This window comes from Glycine max, chromosome 9 (genome assembly GCF_000004515.6).
Source record: "Glycine max cultivar Williams 82 chromosome 9, Glycine_max_v4.0, whole genome shotgun sequence".
NCBI classification, from domain to species: domain Eukaryota; kingdom Viridiplantae; phylum Streptophyta; class Magnoliopsida; order Fabales; family Fabaceae; genus Glycine; species Glycine max.
Window position 1 is genome coordinate 993,077 of NC_038245.2, and position 20,058 is coordinate 1,013,134.

A 20,058-nucleotide genomic window follows, 5' to 3' on the forward strand; every position below is an offset into this window, starting at 1 on the left:
TCCCTTTTGAATTTTATTCTATTGTTTATTGGGCTTTGCCTGTGACTTCCTTCTCCATTTTTAAACGAGCTTCGGTTGTTGGTAAAGCCCTCCATTTGTTGTCACCATCCAAACAAAACAGGGAAAAAAAGAGAAAAAAAAATCATATATTTGGTTTTGGCAATGTGTGCAGGAACCGTAATTTTTTTCTTTTTTACTTTATTTAATTATTATACTTTTAAGCTAAGATGACACCTTCTCTGAATATTGATCCAAATTTATTTGTTCTTTGAAGCCACTTTAATTAGTTGGTCGCTTTCAAAATTTGAGTCCTGATACATCATTTCTTTTGTTAAATTCGCAGTTTTTTTTAAGTGACTTTCACCAAGTAAAACAAAAGTGATCTCAGAACGGTTTTAGCGCTTAAGCAATACAATAGTCTAAAGTGATATCCTTCCATTGACACAGATAGAATACGACAACTTAGAAGAGTTCAATTCGAAACGCATTAGTGAGTTTACCAATACCCTTCCATTCATGCAGAATGAATATGTCAAGAAATTAGGAGTGTTTAATTTGAAATGAATAACTGACTTTACCCCAAAATAATTATTTTCTACACTTTCTAGAGAAAATTTTCATAGCAAGTAAGGAATTTAAAGTCCTAGGTAATGTAACTATGTTGAATATTTGGAGAGGAAATTTTGCTGCTCATAGTATTTCTATCTAATTTAATTAAGATTGTTTCTGAAGAAGATACATGTGATATAAACAAAAAAAATTAAAATATAATCTTAATAAAACACAAGCCTCAACCACATTGATTTTAAGGTTGTTTAAAAGAACACAATTAAAACTTAAAATGCTTGATATGATCTAATAAATATTTCTACTTTACATACTGCAAGCTTTTATTGTGTCTCATACTCTTAAAACTACCACTTTAGATTTGAGAATGAAGCAAAATGTGTCAGCAGAAAAACACAGATTGAAAGGAAAAACTGCAACAACTAATGCACTACCACCTGTTATTCATCAATATGATTGATTGAACCTGAATTTTACTGATCACAAAATGAGTTTAGGTTAATAAAAAGAATTATTGTTGCCGACAATAACTTGGCTCAATTGGCACTGGTCCACATCCTTGATGTTCTCCTTCCCTACCAGGTGTTTATACATACAATGTACCCCAACAAAACCACAAAACAAAACAAGCCAAGAGTAACCTGCTTAACCTTGTTTTTAACTTTATATCAAGTACATTTTAAAAAGTTTCGTATACTTTATCATTCTGGTATGAAATTTTGAAATAGGTCTCATCATCGTGGAAATAAAAGTTTGTGAAGTATAGAAGCCGGAAAAAATTATGAGAAAATAATATATATAATGATAATGTAAAGAGTTTTTATAATGTCATTCAATTACACGAACCACCACATATGATAAACGTTTGATTTTTATAATAATTATGTTAAAATGATTTTTGATTGGTTGCCAATATAAAATTATACTACTTAGAAATTAAACTCAAAAAACTTCTAAGGATAAGAAATAGAGAGAAAGTAACCGTTGCTGTCAAAGCTAGAATTAAGGAGGAGCTAATGAGGTAAAGTAGTAGCCTGCTTAGTTGGCTAGTTATGGATTTCATTTGTCAAGTTTGCTTCACTGCAGGGGAAGCTCATTCCTCTCTTTGCGGTTAATTGATTCCTTATACGAATAGACTTTCTTATTTTCTGCCACAAAAACCTCTCTCATTATTATTATTTTTATTATTAATATATGTTTCCATTTTAGAGCCATCTTTTGTTGTTGGTGTTTTAGGACTAAGCCTCAACCAGTGCACTTGTCAGCATCAAGTAACAAAACCAAAGAAAAAAAAAACTACTATATATAGCCAGTGACCAAGCCCCCTTTGTTATTGAACAAAGCCTATTTCCATTTTTCAGTGACCAAGCCTCATTTGTTGTTGGACAAAGCCTATTTGTGTGAGCATTTGGCAGCACCAGAAAGAGGAAAATGGTGGCTAGTGAAGAGATATATGGTGGGGAAGAACTTTCTCTTGTCCAACCAGACCCTATGGGGTTGCAGATTGATCGTTTGCACAACCAACTCACAGGTTCATATCATTATCATATCACATCTCTGTTGTATTACTTTTTCTGCTTCAGCATTATTATTACTTTTAAGTTGGCTTTTCATAGTCTTTTCAGGTTCCTGCATGTGAAACACCAATGGGATTGACTTAAGTGCATCTAAGTGTTGTGTTTGAACTTGAGTAAGATGAATTATTTCATAAGTAGAAAATAACAGATAAATTGAAGAGTTTAACCTTATGCTTATGCATTAAACTTTGGCTGTGAATTACTGAACCCATGATATATAATTTTTGTAAGAGTCAATAAATTTAAAATATATGACAAATTCATAATGCTGAAACTCTTTATAAGATTAGTGTATAGACTATTATTCTCTAAAATAAATTATTTTTTTTATCAGAAGTTACAATCAATTTATACATTTCTAACGGATAACATTATTATGGACAATATATTTTGTTAACATACCGTTCATTATTATTTTAATTAATTACACCTTTGGGTGGTGTATTATAAGGAAATTGTAATTAAAGTTGACTAATATACTCCTTAAATAGAAGTGTGTATTACCATTTTATAACTTTCTATTGAATAATTTTATTTTAAAACTCACCATTGATTGAAAAATTCTTTTATGCAGATCAAATCTATTATATTTTATATTAATAAAAAAAATTAGATACCTCAAAGATCAAATTTTCGATAATATTTTTTTTTACAATATACTAAAATATGAATAATTTAATCATCTTCTTATTATTGATGTTCAATTTATATAAAATTTATCACAACTCACAAATAATTAAAATAATATATACTCATAATTCAGTTCAATTTATATAAAATTTATCACAACTCACAAATAATTAAAATAATATATACTCATAATTCAATTATTATTAGATCAATCAAATTCACATTTTATATAATTATAATTCAAAGGTTTGGTTAAATTACATAGATAAAGTGAAAATGAGTTATTTTTCATATATATATATATATAGAGAGAGAGAGATAAAATAAGATTTTACTCAATGTAAAAGTAATAAAATGTAACTTTCACGTTAAGAGAGTTAAAATTAAATTTAGAATCTGAACTTGATTTTATTACAAAATTACCAAACAACAATACATGCACGACATTGAAGACTAAATACACCCTCCAAACCAAACTGGGGTTTGGCTTCCTCGGTGCTTAAATAAACAGAACTTAAACTTTTAAGTAAGCTAGTATAAATGCATTTTATATCTTAAAACTAAGGACAGATGCATTAAGTTTGAGTGCAAGTTTAATTGTTTATTTCTTATTTTATTAATTGTTATAAAAATGCTGCATTATTTTTTCTGGTTTCTTATTTTCGAAGTTTCGTATTGATCAAAATGATGAAAACAATGTGACTTCATTATTGTCTATGTAAATGTTTGGAAATTGAGAATGTGGTCAAAATAATATGATATTTTTCAAAGGAAGAGATAAAGTATATAAAAGAACAGAGATTAATCAATAGAGGTAGGGGTTTAAAAAGTAAAGGGATATTTGTTTGTCATCATTGGTTAATGTATCAAAGAAAAGATAATTGATAGCTTATATTGTTAAATATTTTTCACATATCTTGGCTAATGCTAAGTGATGGTGGAGACTGGCCACAATTTAAAATAAGATTTTGACTTAAATGCACTAGTTAAAAAATCAATTATAGAACCTATTTTCATTTATTTTAATTAATAGAAACAGTTAGCCTTTGCCTTCAAAATAGAGAGGCAATCAAACAAACATATTTCTAATCTAAAAAGAAAATATTGAGATGAGGAAGGCAATGACAAGGTATATCAGTGACTGTTAGATTTTGTTGCCACTGTTTGAAACCCGAAGACAAGTTCACTATTGATAAACGTTATGAAACTTATGTTTCATTGTCTGCCTAGTAACATCTTATAAATTCATGTTTCATTAATACGCTTTATGTGTTTCATTGATTGCATATAGTATCTCATAATTCATTGCCAATTGTAAGATTTATTATTATTATTTGTATAGAGGGTTTATTGAACTTGTTTTTCTGTATTTCCCCACAAATCTAATTTAGTTTTCTTTTTATTGGCAACAAAATGAAAACGGAGAATATATTATGTGAATGGCTTTTTCTATTATATTTAAACCAGTTTTATTTATCGATACAATTATGACTGAATTTTAACCCCATTGCAGAAAAGGTCAAGGAACTAGCAAATTGCCAGAGTGAAATCAAGGCCTTAAGGGCAACTGAAGCTAAAAAGGACAAGGCCATAGAAGAGGTATTTCTTTTAAGAGTAAAATTTGATCTAGTGATATTTAATTTGATTTTTTTTTTACACTGTTAGAAGATTAAAATAAAATATTTATTGTAGATGCCGTTATTCTCACTCTCCATGGTACTGATTCAGTTGCATTATACATTTCTTTATAAATAACAAGATATATAAATTTCTCAGTGACTAAAGAATAGCTGTAATTATGTTTCTTTTATTCCAGCTGAGAAATGAAGTCGGTAAGCTGGACGATAAACTAAGACTTACTGAGGATCATCTCAAACATAAGGTACACCAAAGTGGTGCTAATATATCATAAAAAATTGGAACCATGTAAAACAATACTAAATTCTAAAAATGCATGTTCCTCAAAATCTGTTCAAATTCAGAAGCTAGAAATCAAGAAACTGACAGAGGAAAAGAAAGATGCATTGGCCGCACAATATGCAGCAGAAGCAACTCTTAGAAGGTTACATGCAGATCAAAAGGAAGATGATTTTGTTCCTCTTGAGAGTGTCATTACTCCTCTTGAAGCTGAGATTAAGATGTATAGGAATGAGGTACTAAATACTAATAATGAAATTCCACCAAGGAGTGAATTATGCAAAATGAGAATACTAACATTTATTTTGTATTCAGATTGCATCACTTCAAGAAGATAAGAAAGCCTTGGAACGACTCACAAAGTCAAAAGAGGCTGCACTGCTTGAAGCAGAGAAGATTTTAAGAAGTGCACTAGAGAGAGTTTTAATAGTTGAGGAAGTTCAAAATGAGAATTTTGACTTAAAGAGACAGATTGAAATCTGCCAGGCATACTTTTTATGTTTCCATTTTCACATTTAGTTTCTATAGTTAACTTTAAGCGCATAAGCCAATTTATAGCTTCCATGGACAGGAGGAGATCAAAATCTTAGAGAAAACACATCGTCAAAAGATTTTGGAAGTTGAAAAACTTAGCCAAACCATCCATGAACTGGAGGAGATCATCCTATCCAGTGGAGTCAATGCTAATGCCATTCGTGATTATCAGCGACAGATTTCTGAATTGCAAGTAGGCATATCTTATGGCCACTGCCATTATGAACTTAATTTTGGATATATTGGCTTTCTGCATTTCGGTTGGTCTAAGCAGTGACATGATTTAACACAAATTTTCAGGAGGAGAAAAGGACACTGGAGAGGGAGCTAGCAAGGGTAAAAGTTTCAGCCAACAGAGTTGCAACTGTTGTGGCTAATGAGTGGAAGGATGAGAATGACAAGGTCATGCCTGTCAAGCAATGGCTGGAAGAGAGAAGGATAATGCAGGTATATATCTTCCCATGAAAATCTTTGGTGCTCATATGGTCCTGCCTATTTAGTCCAAAATACTATTATTTTCATTATCCAAGACCAATATATATAGGATTTTTTTAGAAGGTCAAAATCCTATCAAGAAAAAGCTAATTTCAATTCCAAACTATACTTTAAAGTGCTGAAATTTTTATGAGCAAGAAAAATTTATGATCAATTATGTCCTTGCATATATAGGCAGAGATGCAACGATTAAAAGATAAGCTAGCTATATCAGAGAGAACAGCAAAGGCAGAGTCACAATTGAAGGTAACCTATTTGTCTTCCTTCCATGTAAGCATGTAAATAATGTTTTTGGCAATAACTAATGTTATCTGTGTGATTTTTCTAAGGATAAACTGAAGCTGAGGTTAAAAACACTAGAAGAAGGCTTAAAGCATTTCTCAAATCACCCAGTCAGTTCAAATTCCGTGTCTGCAAAATCAGAAAAGTCTAAGATCTTAAGCTTCCTAACGACCAATAGCGGACTGAGAAACAGATCCACATCACAACCAAGGGGATCTGCTATTGGAAGCTCTTTGTTCCAAAAGTCAAATGCAAAAAGCAACACAGACAGTGTTACTGGGAGCCTAATACCAGGCAGCATTATGAAAAAGAAATATGGTTCGGCAGAAAATGTGTTGAAGAAAGGTATATGGGCATCAAGACACAAAGTTGCTGATAGTGATGAAAAAGAAAATGAGATGCAGGTGAACGCAGGCATGAATTCAAATAAATGCAATGATGAAAAAGAAGCAGCAGAAATTAAAACCAGTATTGATGATAATGACGACTCTAAAAGCAATAGCTGTAATGATTTAGGCAGCAATGATGTGGTCTCAGGTTTTTTATATGATAGGCTTCAAAAAGAGTTCATCAATTTGAGAAAGTCTTGTGAAATTAAAGAGAGTAATTTGCACACTAAAGATGAAGAAATAAAGGTACCAGTAACATCTATGATCACTTCCCCACACCTTCCCCTTTTTACTTAAGAATCGAAGATAAGAAAAATGTTTTTGTTTTTATTTTTATTTTTCAGATTCTCACTAAGAAAGTTGATGCATTGACAAAGGCTATGGAAATAGAGTGGAAAAAAATGAAAAGAGAAGCAGCTGCCAGAGAGAAGGAGGCTGCATCAACAAAATCAGATGATAACAGGAAACTCAGACGCTCAAACTCCTCTAGAAGGTTCTATAACTTTTCTTATTGAATGACCAACACTGATGTTAATTGTCAAATTTGTTTATACTAGCCCTTAACCTTTTTTATAAAATTACTGCAGGATGATATGATGAAGAACACATTGAAGAGTCTTTATTTAGAGAAATCTGAAGGCAATTTAATAATCAATGGCATCTTGTGATTTTTCTTTGTAAATAAAAAGCAAAAATTTAGTGAGGTAGTATGTTGAAATAAAGTTTCACTGGGCTAAGGGAGTCTGGGATCTGACTCTGTGCATACTACATACACTAAATTTATTTAAATGGCATCCTCTGTGCTCTGTGATTGTGTGTATTACATACATACTATCCCTGTTTGTCAAATGTATCTGCAGAGAGATGAAATATATATGATGAACATTTGGAAAATATTTGAATTACATGTCTGCATTATGTGTATCAAAAATCTTATTTACCAAAGATGATTATAAAGAAAGACTATTCCTGAATATAGAGTGATTTTGAGAATCATTCTAAAGTAAAGAAAAGCTTAATGGTATGAGTATGACGGTAACTTTAATTATAATTGAGCATTTAAGGATATCTACTTGCAGCAATCATGGAATATCATTACAAGTCTTTAAAGGATATAATTATCTAAACATCACTGAGCAGAAGCAGATTCCATACTATCTTATAATAGAGGAACAAGGAAAAATTGTAGCAGTAGTATCACTTTAAGCAGCTGAAATGAATGAACAAATATCATATTCTCATTGTTCATCCAATCATCCAAGAACTTGAACAGTCAGCATTCACTACTCCTACAGTATGAATGAAAAACTCTTAAACCAGAAGAAAACTAAAAAAAAGATGTACATGGAGAAACTTTTCTTTTTTTTCTTTTCTTCCCCCTGCTGCTATAGTTAAAAATATTGAGCAGGTAAACATCCTTAATTTCCTGATCAAATACAACCTAGCATCTTTCTGAAAATCCGCAAAAACTACAAATAAAATTCATTATACAACTGATGATAGGAATACTTCAATAGCATCCATCCCACCATTTAATAGTTATGCACCTCTTGAATAGTTGGTAAAGAAGGTAACCATTTTTGGCACCCTCTCAAACCAAAACTTCGCCTGACACGTGCAGCTCTACATTGGATTTGGAGCCTCTTTGATCCGCTTAACAGCGATTCCAATTCTTCTGCAGTCACCACAATCTTCACACTCCTAGCCTTCAACTTTCTGTTGTTAGTTGTCCTACAAGGCATATCCGATTGCAACATGAATGGTGCAAGCTGGTAAACCTCCCCATGCCGCAGCTTCCTACGCACCACTATGTAATGCTTATTAGGAGCAGAGTTCATCTTTTCAACTGGCACTGAGGCATCTAATTCTCTTCCTTCAATTAGAGGATATCTGGTTTGCTTCTTTGGTTGAGAGTGGTAACCCATACAGTTTCCCATTTTGCATATGATCAAATGAAGGACTAACCATCATATAGAGAAAGTTGGGTCAATTTAAGTTGAATAAAATATTAACGTGCAAGCCATCATTGATCACATACCTTTCGTTACGTGTTGACTTCTATTAAAAATAAGAATATACAGAAGAGTTCCATTAGGCCAAAAAAAGTAAAGAGGGGTGTGACTGGATAGGCACTTCAGGTCCAGGTAAGACTAGAAGTTGCAAGCACATTACTACTAAATGTTCCCTAAACTAAAGTCAAAAGAACTTTATTCCTTAATTTGCCAACCTTTGTCCAAGCAATTAATTATTTCAATAATAACACATTAAAGCCATAAGCAAAAAGTCAAAGTCAATCCTACAGATAAAAGAATTGACTGAAAAAAGTAACAATCATGTTCAATAAAAAGGTCAATCTCAACCCTGCTTACACCATTATTTTCTTTTATTCTTCTTTTTAAGTCTTTTTTAAAACAGTAAACGAAAAGAAAAAGCAGATAATAGCCTGCTTTTTCTCAGTTGTTTTTGCAATATGGGAACTGCTTGTTTAGATTCACATTGAACTATCCCGAACTAAGTTGAAATAGTGGCTAACGTGATTTCAAATAAAAATTCATATGTTTGGTTGCATTTTGAGAAATTGGTTTCAGGTTCAAATTGACTTAAAAAACATTTTTGTACGTTAGATAAAAAAATTATAAATTTTAATATAATTTGCTTTAATGAAAAAAACGTCAAAATATAAAACGCATCACTTCAAAATCAATTTTACAGTCATTCCCTCGCACAAATGAAAATGTAATAGTTGAAAAGGAATACAACACTTTATTCAAAGAGTAGAACTATGCCTTCTTTTCTTGAACCAGAATAGGAAAAAAAAAAAAACTGGTCCCAGCCGTGTAAACCAGCTCTCAGTTTATAACAGAAGGTACCGGATTGTGTTTGTTTAGAACAGAATAAAAACATGTGCCACATCAACCTGGCCATAAAATGAGGCATCCTTGGACTCAGACTACAATAATGAGAAGACCAACTTTCACCCCGTGCACCTGTCCTTGCCAACTATTAATTCCAGTATCCATTTGTTCAATCAACACTACTAATAACCTAGTATCCTACAACATACGATTTTGAAATTCACCAGAGCCACAAAGCCAAGAACTTATTACTTACATTTACTCTTTCTAGATATTAGTATCACACCTTCATTCACAATGTAAGACATCCAAAATAAGACAAATTTTCAGAAACTATTCATCAAAACTTTCTCCCATGGTAAGGGAAAAATGCAAAAAGTATGTGTTTCGGGGTTGCCTAATAGCAAACAGCAATATCATTGGGGAAGAACCACTACTGAACCCCTAGATTGCAGCCATGATGTAGCTGCTTCACTGGTAGCCAAAAACCAGCCAGCCTTATTGGCAGCCTTATGAAATGGAGCTTTAAGTTCCTTCAGATACAATTCAAATACAGTAGGCAAAACTTTATCTGAAAATCTGTGTTTCCCACCCCCAGTATTAATTCCAAGTAGTGGTGGAAGCTCCTCCCCTAGTTCCAAAGTCTTAGACAAGTCATTTATCCAAACACTTAAGGCGGTCAGAGCAGCTCCAACTGACAGTCTCTTTAGGTGCAGAGACCACTTTGCTTGAGATCTTGACTGTATATCTGTATATATCTCAAGAGTCAGCCCAAGGTCCAGAAGGTCACGAGCTCTGTCTGGCACATCCAGGTTCACACAAAGATCAATTAGACAATTGCACATGGACTTCTTTATATCAGCTTCAGTTGAATTCAAAAGTTCTGACGCCTCCATTCTAAAATCTCCACCACCCTCCTGCTTTTCCATTATATATCTTAACACAGACCCAAGCTTTGGATTAGCCTTCTCAACACAACCTGTTAGCTTACCAAGTTCTTCTTTTGGTACTTGGGTCATTGCATACAGAAGACAATCACAGAAGCGACCATCAGGACTGATGCCCAAATCCATGAGCTGATTAAATATCTTTACAACGTCATCAGTTCGCTTGGCTTTTCCATAGCAATGGACAAGGGATGTCAGAACTATAATATTAGGCTCAAATCCAGATTCCATCATTTCATTGAACATGGCTTCCATCTCTGAAATTTTCCCAATGCTGGAGTACATGTTGATCAAGGATGCATATGTAAAACTGTCTGGACGGCAAGTCCCAGAACTTTTCATGTCTTCAAAAATTTTAACAGCTTCACCCTCACATCCAACATTTGCACACATGTCAAAAAGCATGTTATAAAGAAGTATATCCAAATCCTTCCCCTTCTCCTTCATTTCCTTGTAAACATTCAGTGCATCTCTGTTAAACCGTGCTCTACAATAGGCTTGTAACAAAGCTGCATAGGTAGGCCAATTTGGTGTCAACCCATTATTTATCATCTCCTCATATATAGCCTTGGCATCCCTGGCCCTCTTAGCTCTCCCCATGGCATACAACAGAGCATTATACGTTACCAAGTTCGGCTTTGCACCAAGAACCTTCAAGTCATTGTAAACATTCAAGCATCCATCATAGTTCCCTGACATCCCATGCATCTTAATCAACCCCGAGAACACCACCGTGTCAACATGCCATTTCTCTGCTTTTGCACGATCATACAGTCTCAAAGCCATATCAGCATTACCAGTTCGAGCATAAGAATATATCATAGACGAGCACACATTGTCATCCGGTTCACAACCGAAAGAGGGCATCATCTCAAACCACTTCACAGCCTTATGCGGCAAAGAACACACGGAAGCACAGATAATCATAGTTGAAAACGTAATGAGATTAGGGTTGACCCCTCTTTGAAGCATTTCATCAAACAGCTTCTCTGCTCCTTCGAAATCCTTAACCTCCCTAAAAAGCTTCAGGGTAACGTTGTAGAGAATAACGTGCCTAGCGTGTTTAATCTTCTGCTTGAAGTACTCAACAGCGAGGAGTGCAGTGTAGGGATTCACCATGGAATTGAGAATAAACACTGCATCAGCTTCTAAAACATTGTCCCCCAAAACTTTGAGGATTTCAGAAACGTGTTGCTGGGTGGGGTTGCAGGAGTCGAGAGACCTGGCAAGTTTGGTGAGAGATGAAGACCTGGTGTGATAGGAATTCTTCCAAAGGTGTTTTGCTCTGGGGCTTTTGGGATTGACCCAGATGGAAGTTTTGGATAAAGACGAAGACTTTGCATCTGGGTCATCGAGTATTGTGTCTTGTAGAAGGGTTTTGGATTGATGGGAAGAAGGGAAGTTGGGAAGTTTGGAATGGCGGGAAGAGTAAGAGGGGATAGAAGTGGTATTAGTGATTTGTTTACGATAATGGAAGGAAGAAGAAGAAGAAGAAGAAGGAAGAAGAGGAAAAGAAGAAGAACAACAGAGAAGGTAAGACTGAGCCATTTTCCTTCTTCCCTCTGAGTCTGAGACTGTCGAGACTCGAGAAAACTGATATGGCTTTGAAAAAGAAAAAAAATAAATATAAACAGACGGGTTGTTGAGCAAGAAATTACTTTATTTCCTCCAAATCTTAAGACACACACGATCATAGTTCTTTATGCAAATTCAAGTATTTTTTATTTTTATTTTCTACAACACAAGTATAGAACTTGAGACTTATGAGAAAAAAAAAAACTTGAGACTTCTTATTAACCTGATTGATTAATGCTGGGGTGAGTGATATGTAAGTTCAAGTAATTTATAGGAGAGGAAAAAAGGTTTTCATGTTTTCATTCAAAAATATTTTTATAGTATTATTCCATTACACAAATAATTTTGTACGACTAATTATTATAAAAATCTATAAATTTATCATAGGTTTAATTTCTTTTACTCTTAAAATTAATACCAAAATTAATTTCTGATCAATTGAAATTATAAAATCTTTTACATTTACAATACATATCCATTAATCTATTAAAGAAAAATACTAACATTTCTTTTTCTAGATATTTACATACCAAAACAATGTTCGCAGAATAATTTCCAGTTGCCTTGGTGGCTCTTTGCTCATTCTAATGTCAATAGAGCTCTTCAATTCCAATACTACAATATTCGTCCTAGGTAAAAATTTAGAAGGACTAGAAAATACTATTAAATTAATAATAGAAAATAAAATTAAAATCATGTGTTCATAATCATACTTGTATTTCTTCACACGAAGTTCTGTACAATCATATACAGTACAAAATTTCTACAAAACGAATAGGAAAATGCCAAAAACATTAGCATGGCACATCGTTTCTCAAACAATATTATCGATACTTAAGGTCATTGTTGGAAGTTGGAACACGTAAAACCATAGAGTTCAAAGTTCAAATCAGCAATTGAACCTCTAGACTCCAGCCATGATTTGGCAGCAGCCTTTGTAACCAAAAACCAGCCAGCCTTAGCCTCATGAAATGGAGCATGGAGTTCCTTCAAATGTGATTCAAATACACCAGCTAAGCCTTTTTCTGAATACTTAAGTTTTCCTTTCCCAGTATTAATTCCAAGTAGTGGAGGAAGGTCCTCCCCTGATTCCAATGCCTTAGACAACTCATTGATCCAAACATGTAATGCAGTCATAGCAGCACCAACCGAGAGCTCTTTCAGATGCAAAGACCACTGAGTTTGGGATTTGGATTGGATATTTGGATATATCTCAAGCACCAGTCCTAAATCCAGAAGGTCACATGCTCTTTCAGGCACATTCAGTTTGACACAAAGATCAATTAGACAATTGCACAAAGGCATCTTTACTTTGGCATCAATTGAATTAAGAAATTCTGATGCTTCCTTTTTAAAATCCCCGTCACCCTCCTCCTCCACCAAATATTTTACCACAGAACCAAGCTTTGTGTTAGCCTTTTCAATGCAATCTGTTAGCTTACCATACTCTTCTTTTGGTGTTTGAGTCAGAACATTTAGAAGAGAACAGCAGAAGTGATCATTTGGAACAATACCCAAATCCAGAAGTTGCTTAAATACCTTCACAACATCATCAGTTCGCTTAGCTTTCCCATAGCAATGGACAAGTGATGTCAGAACAAAAATAGTAGGTTGAAATCCAGATTGGATCATTTCATTCAACATCCCTTCTGCCTCTGAAACTTTACCACTGCGGGAATACATGGTAATCATGGATGAAAATGTCCAACTGTCAGGCTGGCAAGTCCCAGAACTTTTCATTTCATAAAAAATTTCAGCTGCTCTATCTGTGTAGCCAACATCAGCACACATAGCTAAAAGCTTGTTATAAAGATCTGCAGTCATATCCATTCCATTCCCCTTCATTTCCTTATAAACACCAAGAGCCTCTTCACTACAATGTGCTATAGTATAGACTTCCAAAAGACATGCATATGTTATAAAATCTGGTGAAACTCCATTACTTTTCATCTCTTTATATATAGCCTTGGCCTGTCGGTGCTTCTGAGCTTTCAACATGGCACCCAACAGAGTGTTATATGTCACCACATTAGGCTTCGCACCAAGAACTTTCATTTCTTGGTAGACTTTCAAGCATTTATCATAATTTCCTGCCATGCTATACATCTTAATCAATGCTGAGAACGTTGCTGCATCAAGGCACCATTTCTCTGCTATTGCACGATCATATAGGCTCACAGCCTTGTCAACATTATTAGAAAGTGCATAAGCATATACCATGGCCGAGCATGTGATGCCATCAGGTTCATACCCAAAGCCAGACATCTTTTCAAACAACTCGACAGGCTTATTAGCACAGTTAACCATAGTTGAAAATGTAAAGTTATTAGGTTTTACCCCTCTTTGAAGCATTTCGTCGAACAACTTCTTTGCTCCTTCAAAATCCCTATACTTCCTAAACAAATTCAGGACCGCATTGTAAAAAATCAACTCCTTATCTATAGTGAAATTAATCCTGTTCAGGAAGTATTTAAGAACAAAGGATGCAGTGTTGGGATTTACCATCCTATTGAGAATAAATATAACATCTCCTTCTGAAACCATGTCCCCTATACCCTTCAAAATTGTGGAGACCTGTTGCTCCCATGGATTGCTTGATTCCAAAGACTCGGTGAGTTTGAGATGAGAACTGTACATGTTGATCAAGCACGAGTATGTAAAATTGTCTGGCTGGCAAGTCCATGAACTTTTCATGTCTTTAAAGATTTCAACAGCTTCATCCATGCAACCAACATCAGCACACATTTCAAAAAGCAAGTTATAAAGAAATACATCAACATTAATTCTCTTTTCCTTCATTTCCTTATAAACTCTCAGCGCATCCTCATGACACCGTGCTTTACAATAGGCTTCTAAAAGAGCTGCATAGGTAGGCCAATTGGGTGAAAATCCATTACTTATCATCTCCTCATATATAGCCTTGGTGTCCCCGGCTCTCTTAGCTCTCCCCATGACATTCAACAGAGTGTCATAAGTTTCCTTGATAGGCTTGGCACCAAGAACCTTCATATCATTGTAAACTCTTAAACATCCATCAAAATCGTCAAACTTCCCAAACATCTTAATCAATGCCAAGAATGCTGCCGTATCAACTCGCCATTTCTCTGTTTTTGCATGATCATACAGTTTCAAAGCCATATCAGCATTCCAACTACACGCATAAGCATGAATCATAAAGGATGTTACACCGGCATCAGGTTGAACCCCAAAGGAGGGCATTTTCTCAAAAAACTCAATAGCCTTGTACGGCAAAGAAAACATGGAAGCAGAGCTAATTATAGTTGAAAACGTAATGAGATTTGGGTTGACCCCTCTTTGAAGCATTTCATCAAACACCTTCTCTTCACCTTCGAAATCCCTTACCGCCCTAAACAGCTTGAGGGTGACGTTGTAGAGAACAACGTGCCTAGAGGGTTTAATCTTCTGCGTGAAGTAGTAGTTAACAGCGAGGAGTGCAGTGTAGGGATTGACCATGGAATTGAGAATAACGACGGCATCGGATTCGAAAACTTTGTCCCCCAAAACTTGAAGGATTTGAGAGACGCGTTGCTGGGTGGGGTTGCAGGAGTCGAGAGACTTGGCGAGTTTGGTGAGAGATGAAGACCTGGCGTGATAGGGATTCTTCCAAAGGTGTTTGACTCTGGGGCTTTTGGGATTGACCCAGATGGAAGTTTTGGATAAAGACGAAGACTTTGCATCTGGGTCTTGTGGAGTGTAGGTGGCTTGGACTTGGAGAAGCGTTTTGGGATTATGAGATAAAGGGAAGGTGGGAAGTTTGAAATGGCGGGAAAAGCAAGAGAAGGAAATAGAAGTGGTGATGGGTTTACGGTAATGGAAGGCAGAAGAACAAGGAGGAGAAGAAGAAGAAGAAGAAGAAGATGATGATGATGAGCAGATAAGGTAAGATTGAGCCATTTTCCTTCCCTCTCTCTAAGACTGTATATACGTATAACGCTCGAGAAAATTGATGAACAAAATGTAAACTGACTGATTGATGAACAAACATAAGTGCAAATTGTTTTTTTTTTTTTCCTGCTGAATATGATTAATTCACTTTCTCGACGTGATCATGGATAAATTATTGGACTAGTTCAAGAAAATACAATCCCTTAAACATTAGTTTTTTTTTATTGATATAAATTAAAAGATAAATATAAAAAATTTATAATAATTTACATATTCTATTTATCCAATTGAATTAAACTTTTTCGTATATTAGTTTAATTTCTATTAACATGTTTATGTTTAGAGAAACAAAATAAGAATTTAATTAAGTTTGGGAATTGAAATAATACATCCGAAAAAGATTTCCTTAATTCCAAAAACTAATATGAAAATGTGTTATACTTTCTTTTTTTTTGGTTAGGAATGTGTTATTCTTTCTGGAACCAAAATCATTCTATTTAAAATAAACATGAACAATGACAAACCAAAAAATTTCCAGTTATTTACATTTTTTCCTGTAACAAACTTATATCAAAACAATGTTCGCCGAATAAGTTTCAGTTGCCTTGGTTCTTTGATAATTCCAATGTAAATAGAGCTTTTCAATAGCCAATACGATATTCGCCCTAGGAGTAACAATTTCAAAGGACTAGCAAATAGTATCAAATTAAGATCAAGATTAAATTAATATTAGAAAATAGTATTAAAATCATGTTTTCCTACTTGTATTCACGCGAAGTTTCATACATAAATATACAGTACAAAATTTCCGCAAAAGGAATAGGAATATGCCAAAAAGATTAACATGGCACATGTTCCTAAAACAACACTATCAATACTAAAGGACCATTGTTGGAACACCTAAAACCAGAGAGTTCAAACCAGCAATTGATTCGGTTGAATCCCTAGACTCCAGCCATGATTTGGCTGCAGCCTTTGTAACCAAAAACCAGCCAGCCTTAGACTCATGAAATGGAGCATTGAGTTCCTTCAAATGTGATTCAAATACACTAGCCAAGCCTTTGTCTGAATACTTGTGTTTTCCTTGCCCAGTATTAATTCCAAGTAGTGGAGGAAGGTCCTCCCCTGATTCCAATGCCTTAGACAAGTCATTAATCCAAACATGTAATGCAGTCATGGCAGCTCCAACTGAGAGTTCTTTCAGATGCAAAGACCACTGAGTTTGGGATTTGAACTGGATATTTGTATATATCTCAAGCATGAGTCCTAAATCCAGAAGGTCACGTGCTCTTTCAGGCACATTCAGCTTGACACAAAGATCAATTAGACAATTGCATAAAGGCTTCTTTACTTCAGCATCAATTGAATTTAAAAGTTCTAATGCTTCCTTTCTAAAGGCTTCATCACCCTCCAGCTCTTCCATCAAATATCTTACCACAGTCCCAAGCTTTGTATTAGCCTTCTCAATGCAATCTGTTAGCTTACCAAGCTCTTCTTTTGGTGTTTGAGTCAGAACATTTAGAAGAGAACAGCAGAAGTGATCATTTGGAACAATGCCCAAATCCAGGAGCTGTTTAAATATCTTCACAACATCATCAGTTCGCTTTGCTTTTCCATAGCAGCAGATGAGTGATGTCATAACAAAAATAGTAGGTTGAAATCCAGATTGGATCATTTCATTCAACATCCCTTCTGCCTCTGAAACTTTACCACTGCGGGAATACATGGTAATCATGGATGAAAATGTCCAACTGTCAGGCTGGCAAGTCCCAGAACTTTTCATTTCATAAAAAATTTCAGATGCTCTATCTGTGTAGCCAACATCAGCACACATAGCTAAAAGCTTGTTATAAAGATCTGCAGTTATATCCATTCCATTCCCCTTCATTTCCTTATAAACACCAAGAGCCTCTTCACTACATTGTGCTCTAGTATAAACTTCCAAAAGTGATGCATATGTTATAAAATCTGGTGAAACTCCATTACTTTTCATCTCTTTATATATAGCTTTGGCCTGTCGGTGCTTCTTAGATCTCAACAAGGCACCCAACAGAGTGTTATATGTCACCACATTAGGCTTCACACCAACAACCTTCATTTCTTGGTAGACTTCTAAGCATTTATCATACTTTCCTGCCATGCTATACATCTTAATCAATGTTGAGAATGTTACTGCATCAAGGCTCCATTTCTCAGCTTTTGCACGATCATATAGGTTCACAGCCTTGTCAACATTATTAGTACGTGCATAAGCATATACCATGGCTGAGCATGTGACACCATCAGGTTCACACCCAAAGTGAGACATCTTTTCAAATAACACCACAGCCTTATTAGGCAAACCAGACACGCTAGCACAGTTAACCAAAGTTGAAAATGTAATGTTGTCAGGTTTTACTCCTCTTTGAAGCATTTCATCAAACAACTTCTCTGCTCCTTGAAAATCCCTAGACTTCCTAAACAAATTCATGACCACATTGTAAAGAATCACCTCTTTATCTCTAGTGAAATTAATCATGTTCTGAAAGTATCTAAGAACAAAGGATGCAGTGTTGCGATCCACCATCCTATTGAGAATAAATATAATATCTCCTTCTGAAACATCGTCCCCCAGACCCTTTAAAATTGCAGAGACCTGTTGCTCCCATGGATTGCTCGACTCCAAAGACTCGATGAGTTTGAGATGAGAACTGTACATATTGATCAAGCATGAGTAAGTGAAATTGTCTGGCTGGCAAGTCCCCGAACGTTTCATGTTTTCAAAGATTTCAACAGCTTCATCCATGCAACCAACATCAGCACACATGTCAAAAAGCAAGTTATATAAAAATAAATTCACATCCATTCCCTTTTTCTTCATTTCATTATAAACTCCCAGCGCATCCTCAGGAAATCGTGCTTTGCAATAGGCTTGTAAAAGAGCTGCATGGGTAGGCCAATTGGGTGAAAATCCATTACTTATCATCTCCTCATATATAGCCTTGGCATCCAAGGCCCTCTTAGCTCTCCCCATGGCATACAACAGAGCGTTATAAGTTACCATGTTAGGCTTCGCACCAAGAACCTTCATATCATTGTAAACACTTAGACACCCATCAAAATTCTCCAACATCCCACACATCTTAATCAATGCAGAGAACGCCGCAGTATCAACCCGCCATTTCTCCGCTTTTGCACGACCATACAGTTTCAAAGCCATGTCAGCATTCCCACTATGCGCATAAGCATGAATCATAAAGGAGGCTACACTCGCATCAGGTTCAACCCCGAAGGAGGGCATTTTCTCAAACCACTCCATAGCCTTATCTGGCAAGGAACACACGGAAGCAGAGCTAATTATAGTTGAAAACGTAATGAGATTTGGCTCGACCCCTCTTTGAAGCATTTCATCAAACAGCTTCTCTGAACCTTCAAAATCCTTTACCTCCCTCAACACCTTCAGGGTAACGTTGTAAAGAACAACGTGCTTACCGGGGCTAATCTTTTGCTGGAAGTACTTAAGGGCGAGAAGTGCAGTGTTGGGATTAGCCATCGTATTGAGAATAAACACAGCGTCGCGTTCTGCAACATTGTTCCCCAAAACGTTGAGGATTTCAGAGACGTGTTCCTCGGTGGGGTTGCACGAGTCCAGTGACTTGGCGAGCTTGGTGAGAGATGATGACCTGGCATGAGGGGAATTCTGCTGAAGCTGTTTGGCTCTGGGGCTTCTGGGATTGACCCAGAAGGATTTTTTGGATAAAGATGGAGACTTTGCATCTGGGTCGTCGAGTTTTGCGGCGTCTTGGAGAGTGTTGAAGGGTTGGAAGGAGAAGCGTGGGGCGTGGAGAAGGGTTTTGGAATGAGAAGGGATGATGGTGAAGAAGGGTATGCGATAATGGGATGAGAAGGAAGAAGCTGAACGGGAAGAGCAAAGAGGGTAAGGCTGAGCCATTTTCCCTCTGTCTGTTACTGTCTGAGTATACCACACCGATAGAATTGTTGGAGACAGTTGATATTTTTTTTTTTTTTATCCCAAGTCTGGAACACGCTTGCAAGATTTACATACACTTGAGCAATAAAAAAATAAATAAATTACCAATTTCGTCTCTAAAGTACTTATTTTTGTAAAGTTAATAAAGAATTACTCTGTCACATAATCTAGTTTTTTTTAATAAAAGATTAACGTGATAATGAATTAATTTTTAAAAGACTGATTCGGTGTTAATTTTTTAAAAGAATTTATATGGTAATATTTTAGATTTAGATTTTAATGTACTAATTTAACCACTATTTTTTTAAAAATAATAATAATAATATGGGAACGCATGTGATTTGGTCAAGCCTTCTTAGTCTAAGACTCACTGAATTTACTTCTCCTTGATGAGAATGGCAGTGATTACCTTAG

The 20,058-nt window shown here is 35.2% G+C and overlaps 4 protein-coding genes across 4 annotated transcripts; 1 reads left to right on the plus strand and 3 right to left on the minus strand.

The window, feature by feature from the left end:
* The first annotated feature begins 1,798 nt into the window (after positions 1-1,798).
* LOC100817640 (microtubule-associated protein 70-5) lies at positions 1,799-7,285 on the plus strand. Its single transcript, XM_006586715.4, has 11 exons — positions 1,799-2,098; positions 4,288-4,373; positions 4,591-4,656; positions 4,757-4,927; positions 5,007-5,177; positions 5,263-5,418; positions 5,526-5,672; positions 5,895-5,966; positions 6,050-6,637; positions 6,736-6,884; positions 6,979-7,285. The coding sequence occupies exons 1-11, from the start codon at positions 1,999-2,001 to the stop codon at positions 6,986-6,988; spliced, it is 1,716 nt and encodes a 571-aa protein (XP_006586778.1). The 5' UTR covers positions 1,799-1,998; the 3' UTR covers positions 6,989-7,285.
* Positions 7,286-9,379: 2,094 nt separating this feature from the next.
* Positions 9,380-11,955, minus strand: LOC106794528 (pentatricopeptide repeat-containing protein At4g16390, chloroplastic). Its single transcript, XM_014761828.3, has one exon. The coding sequence runs from the start codon at positions 11,739-11,741 to the stop codon at positions 9,663-9,665; it is 2,079 nt and encodes a 692-aa protein (XP_014617314.1). The 5' UTR covers positions 11,742-11,955; the 3' UTR covers positions 9,380-9,662.
* A 513-nt stretch (positions 11,956-12,468) lies between these two features.
* On the minus strand, positions 12,469-15,893 carry LOC100818251 (pentatricopeptide repeat-containing protein At4g16390, chloroplastic). The gene has a single exon (XM_006607035.4). The coding sequence runs from the start codon at positions 15,681-15,683 to the stop codon at positions 12,609-12,611; it is 3,075 nt and encodes a 1,024-aa protein (XP_006607098.1). The 5' UTR covers positions 15,684-15,893; the 3' UTR covers positions 12,469-12,608.
* Positions 15,894-16,416: 523 nt separating this feature from the next.
* Positions 16,417-19,743, minus strand: LOC100818701 (pentatricopeptide repeat-containing protein At4g16390, chloroplastic). The gene has a single exon (XM_014761829.3). The coding sequence runs from the start codon at positions 19,603-19,605 to the stop codon at positions 16,552-16,554; it is 3,054 nt and encodes a 1,017-aa protein (XP_014617315.1). The 5' UTR covers positions 19,606-19,743; the 3' UTR covers positions 16,417-16,551.
* Between the last annotated feature and the right edge of the window lie 315 nt (positions 19,744-20,058).

Excerpts from the sequence above, each read along its gene's own strand:
- LOC106794528 (XM_014761828.3), bottom strand. The coding sequence starts at position 11,741 with ATGGCTCAGTCTTACCTTCTCTGTTGTTCTTCTTCTTTTCCTCTTCTT.
- LOC100818251 (XM_006607035.4), bottom strand. The coding sequence starts at position 15,683 with ATGGCTCAATCTTACCTTATCTGCTCATCATCATCATCTTCTTCTTCT.
- LOC100818701 (XM_014761829.3), bottom strand. The coding sequence starts at position 19,605 with ATGGCTCAGCCTTACCCTCTTTGCTCTTCCCGTTCAGCTTCTTCCTTC.
- LOC100817640 (XM_006586715.4), top strand. The coding sequence starts at position 1,999 with ATGGTGGCTAGTGAAGAGATATATGGTGGGGAAGAACTTTCTCTTGTC. Across the intron at positions 2,099-4,287 it reads TTTGCACAACCAACTCACAG|AAAAGGTCAAGGAACTAGCA; the intron begins GTTCATATCATT and ends ACCCCATTGCAG. Across the intron at positions 4,374-4,590 it reads AGGACAAGGCCATAGAAGAG|CTGAGAAATGAAGTCGGTAA; the intron begins GTATTTCTTTTA and ends CTTTTATTCCAG.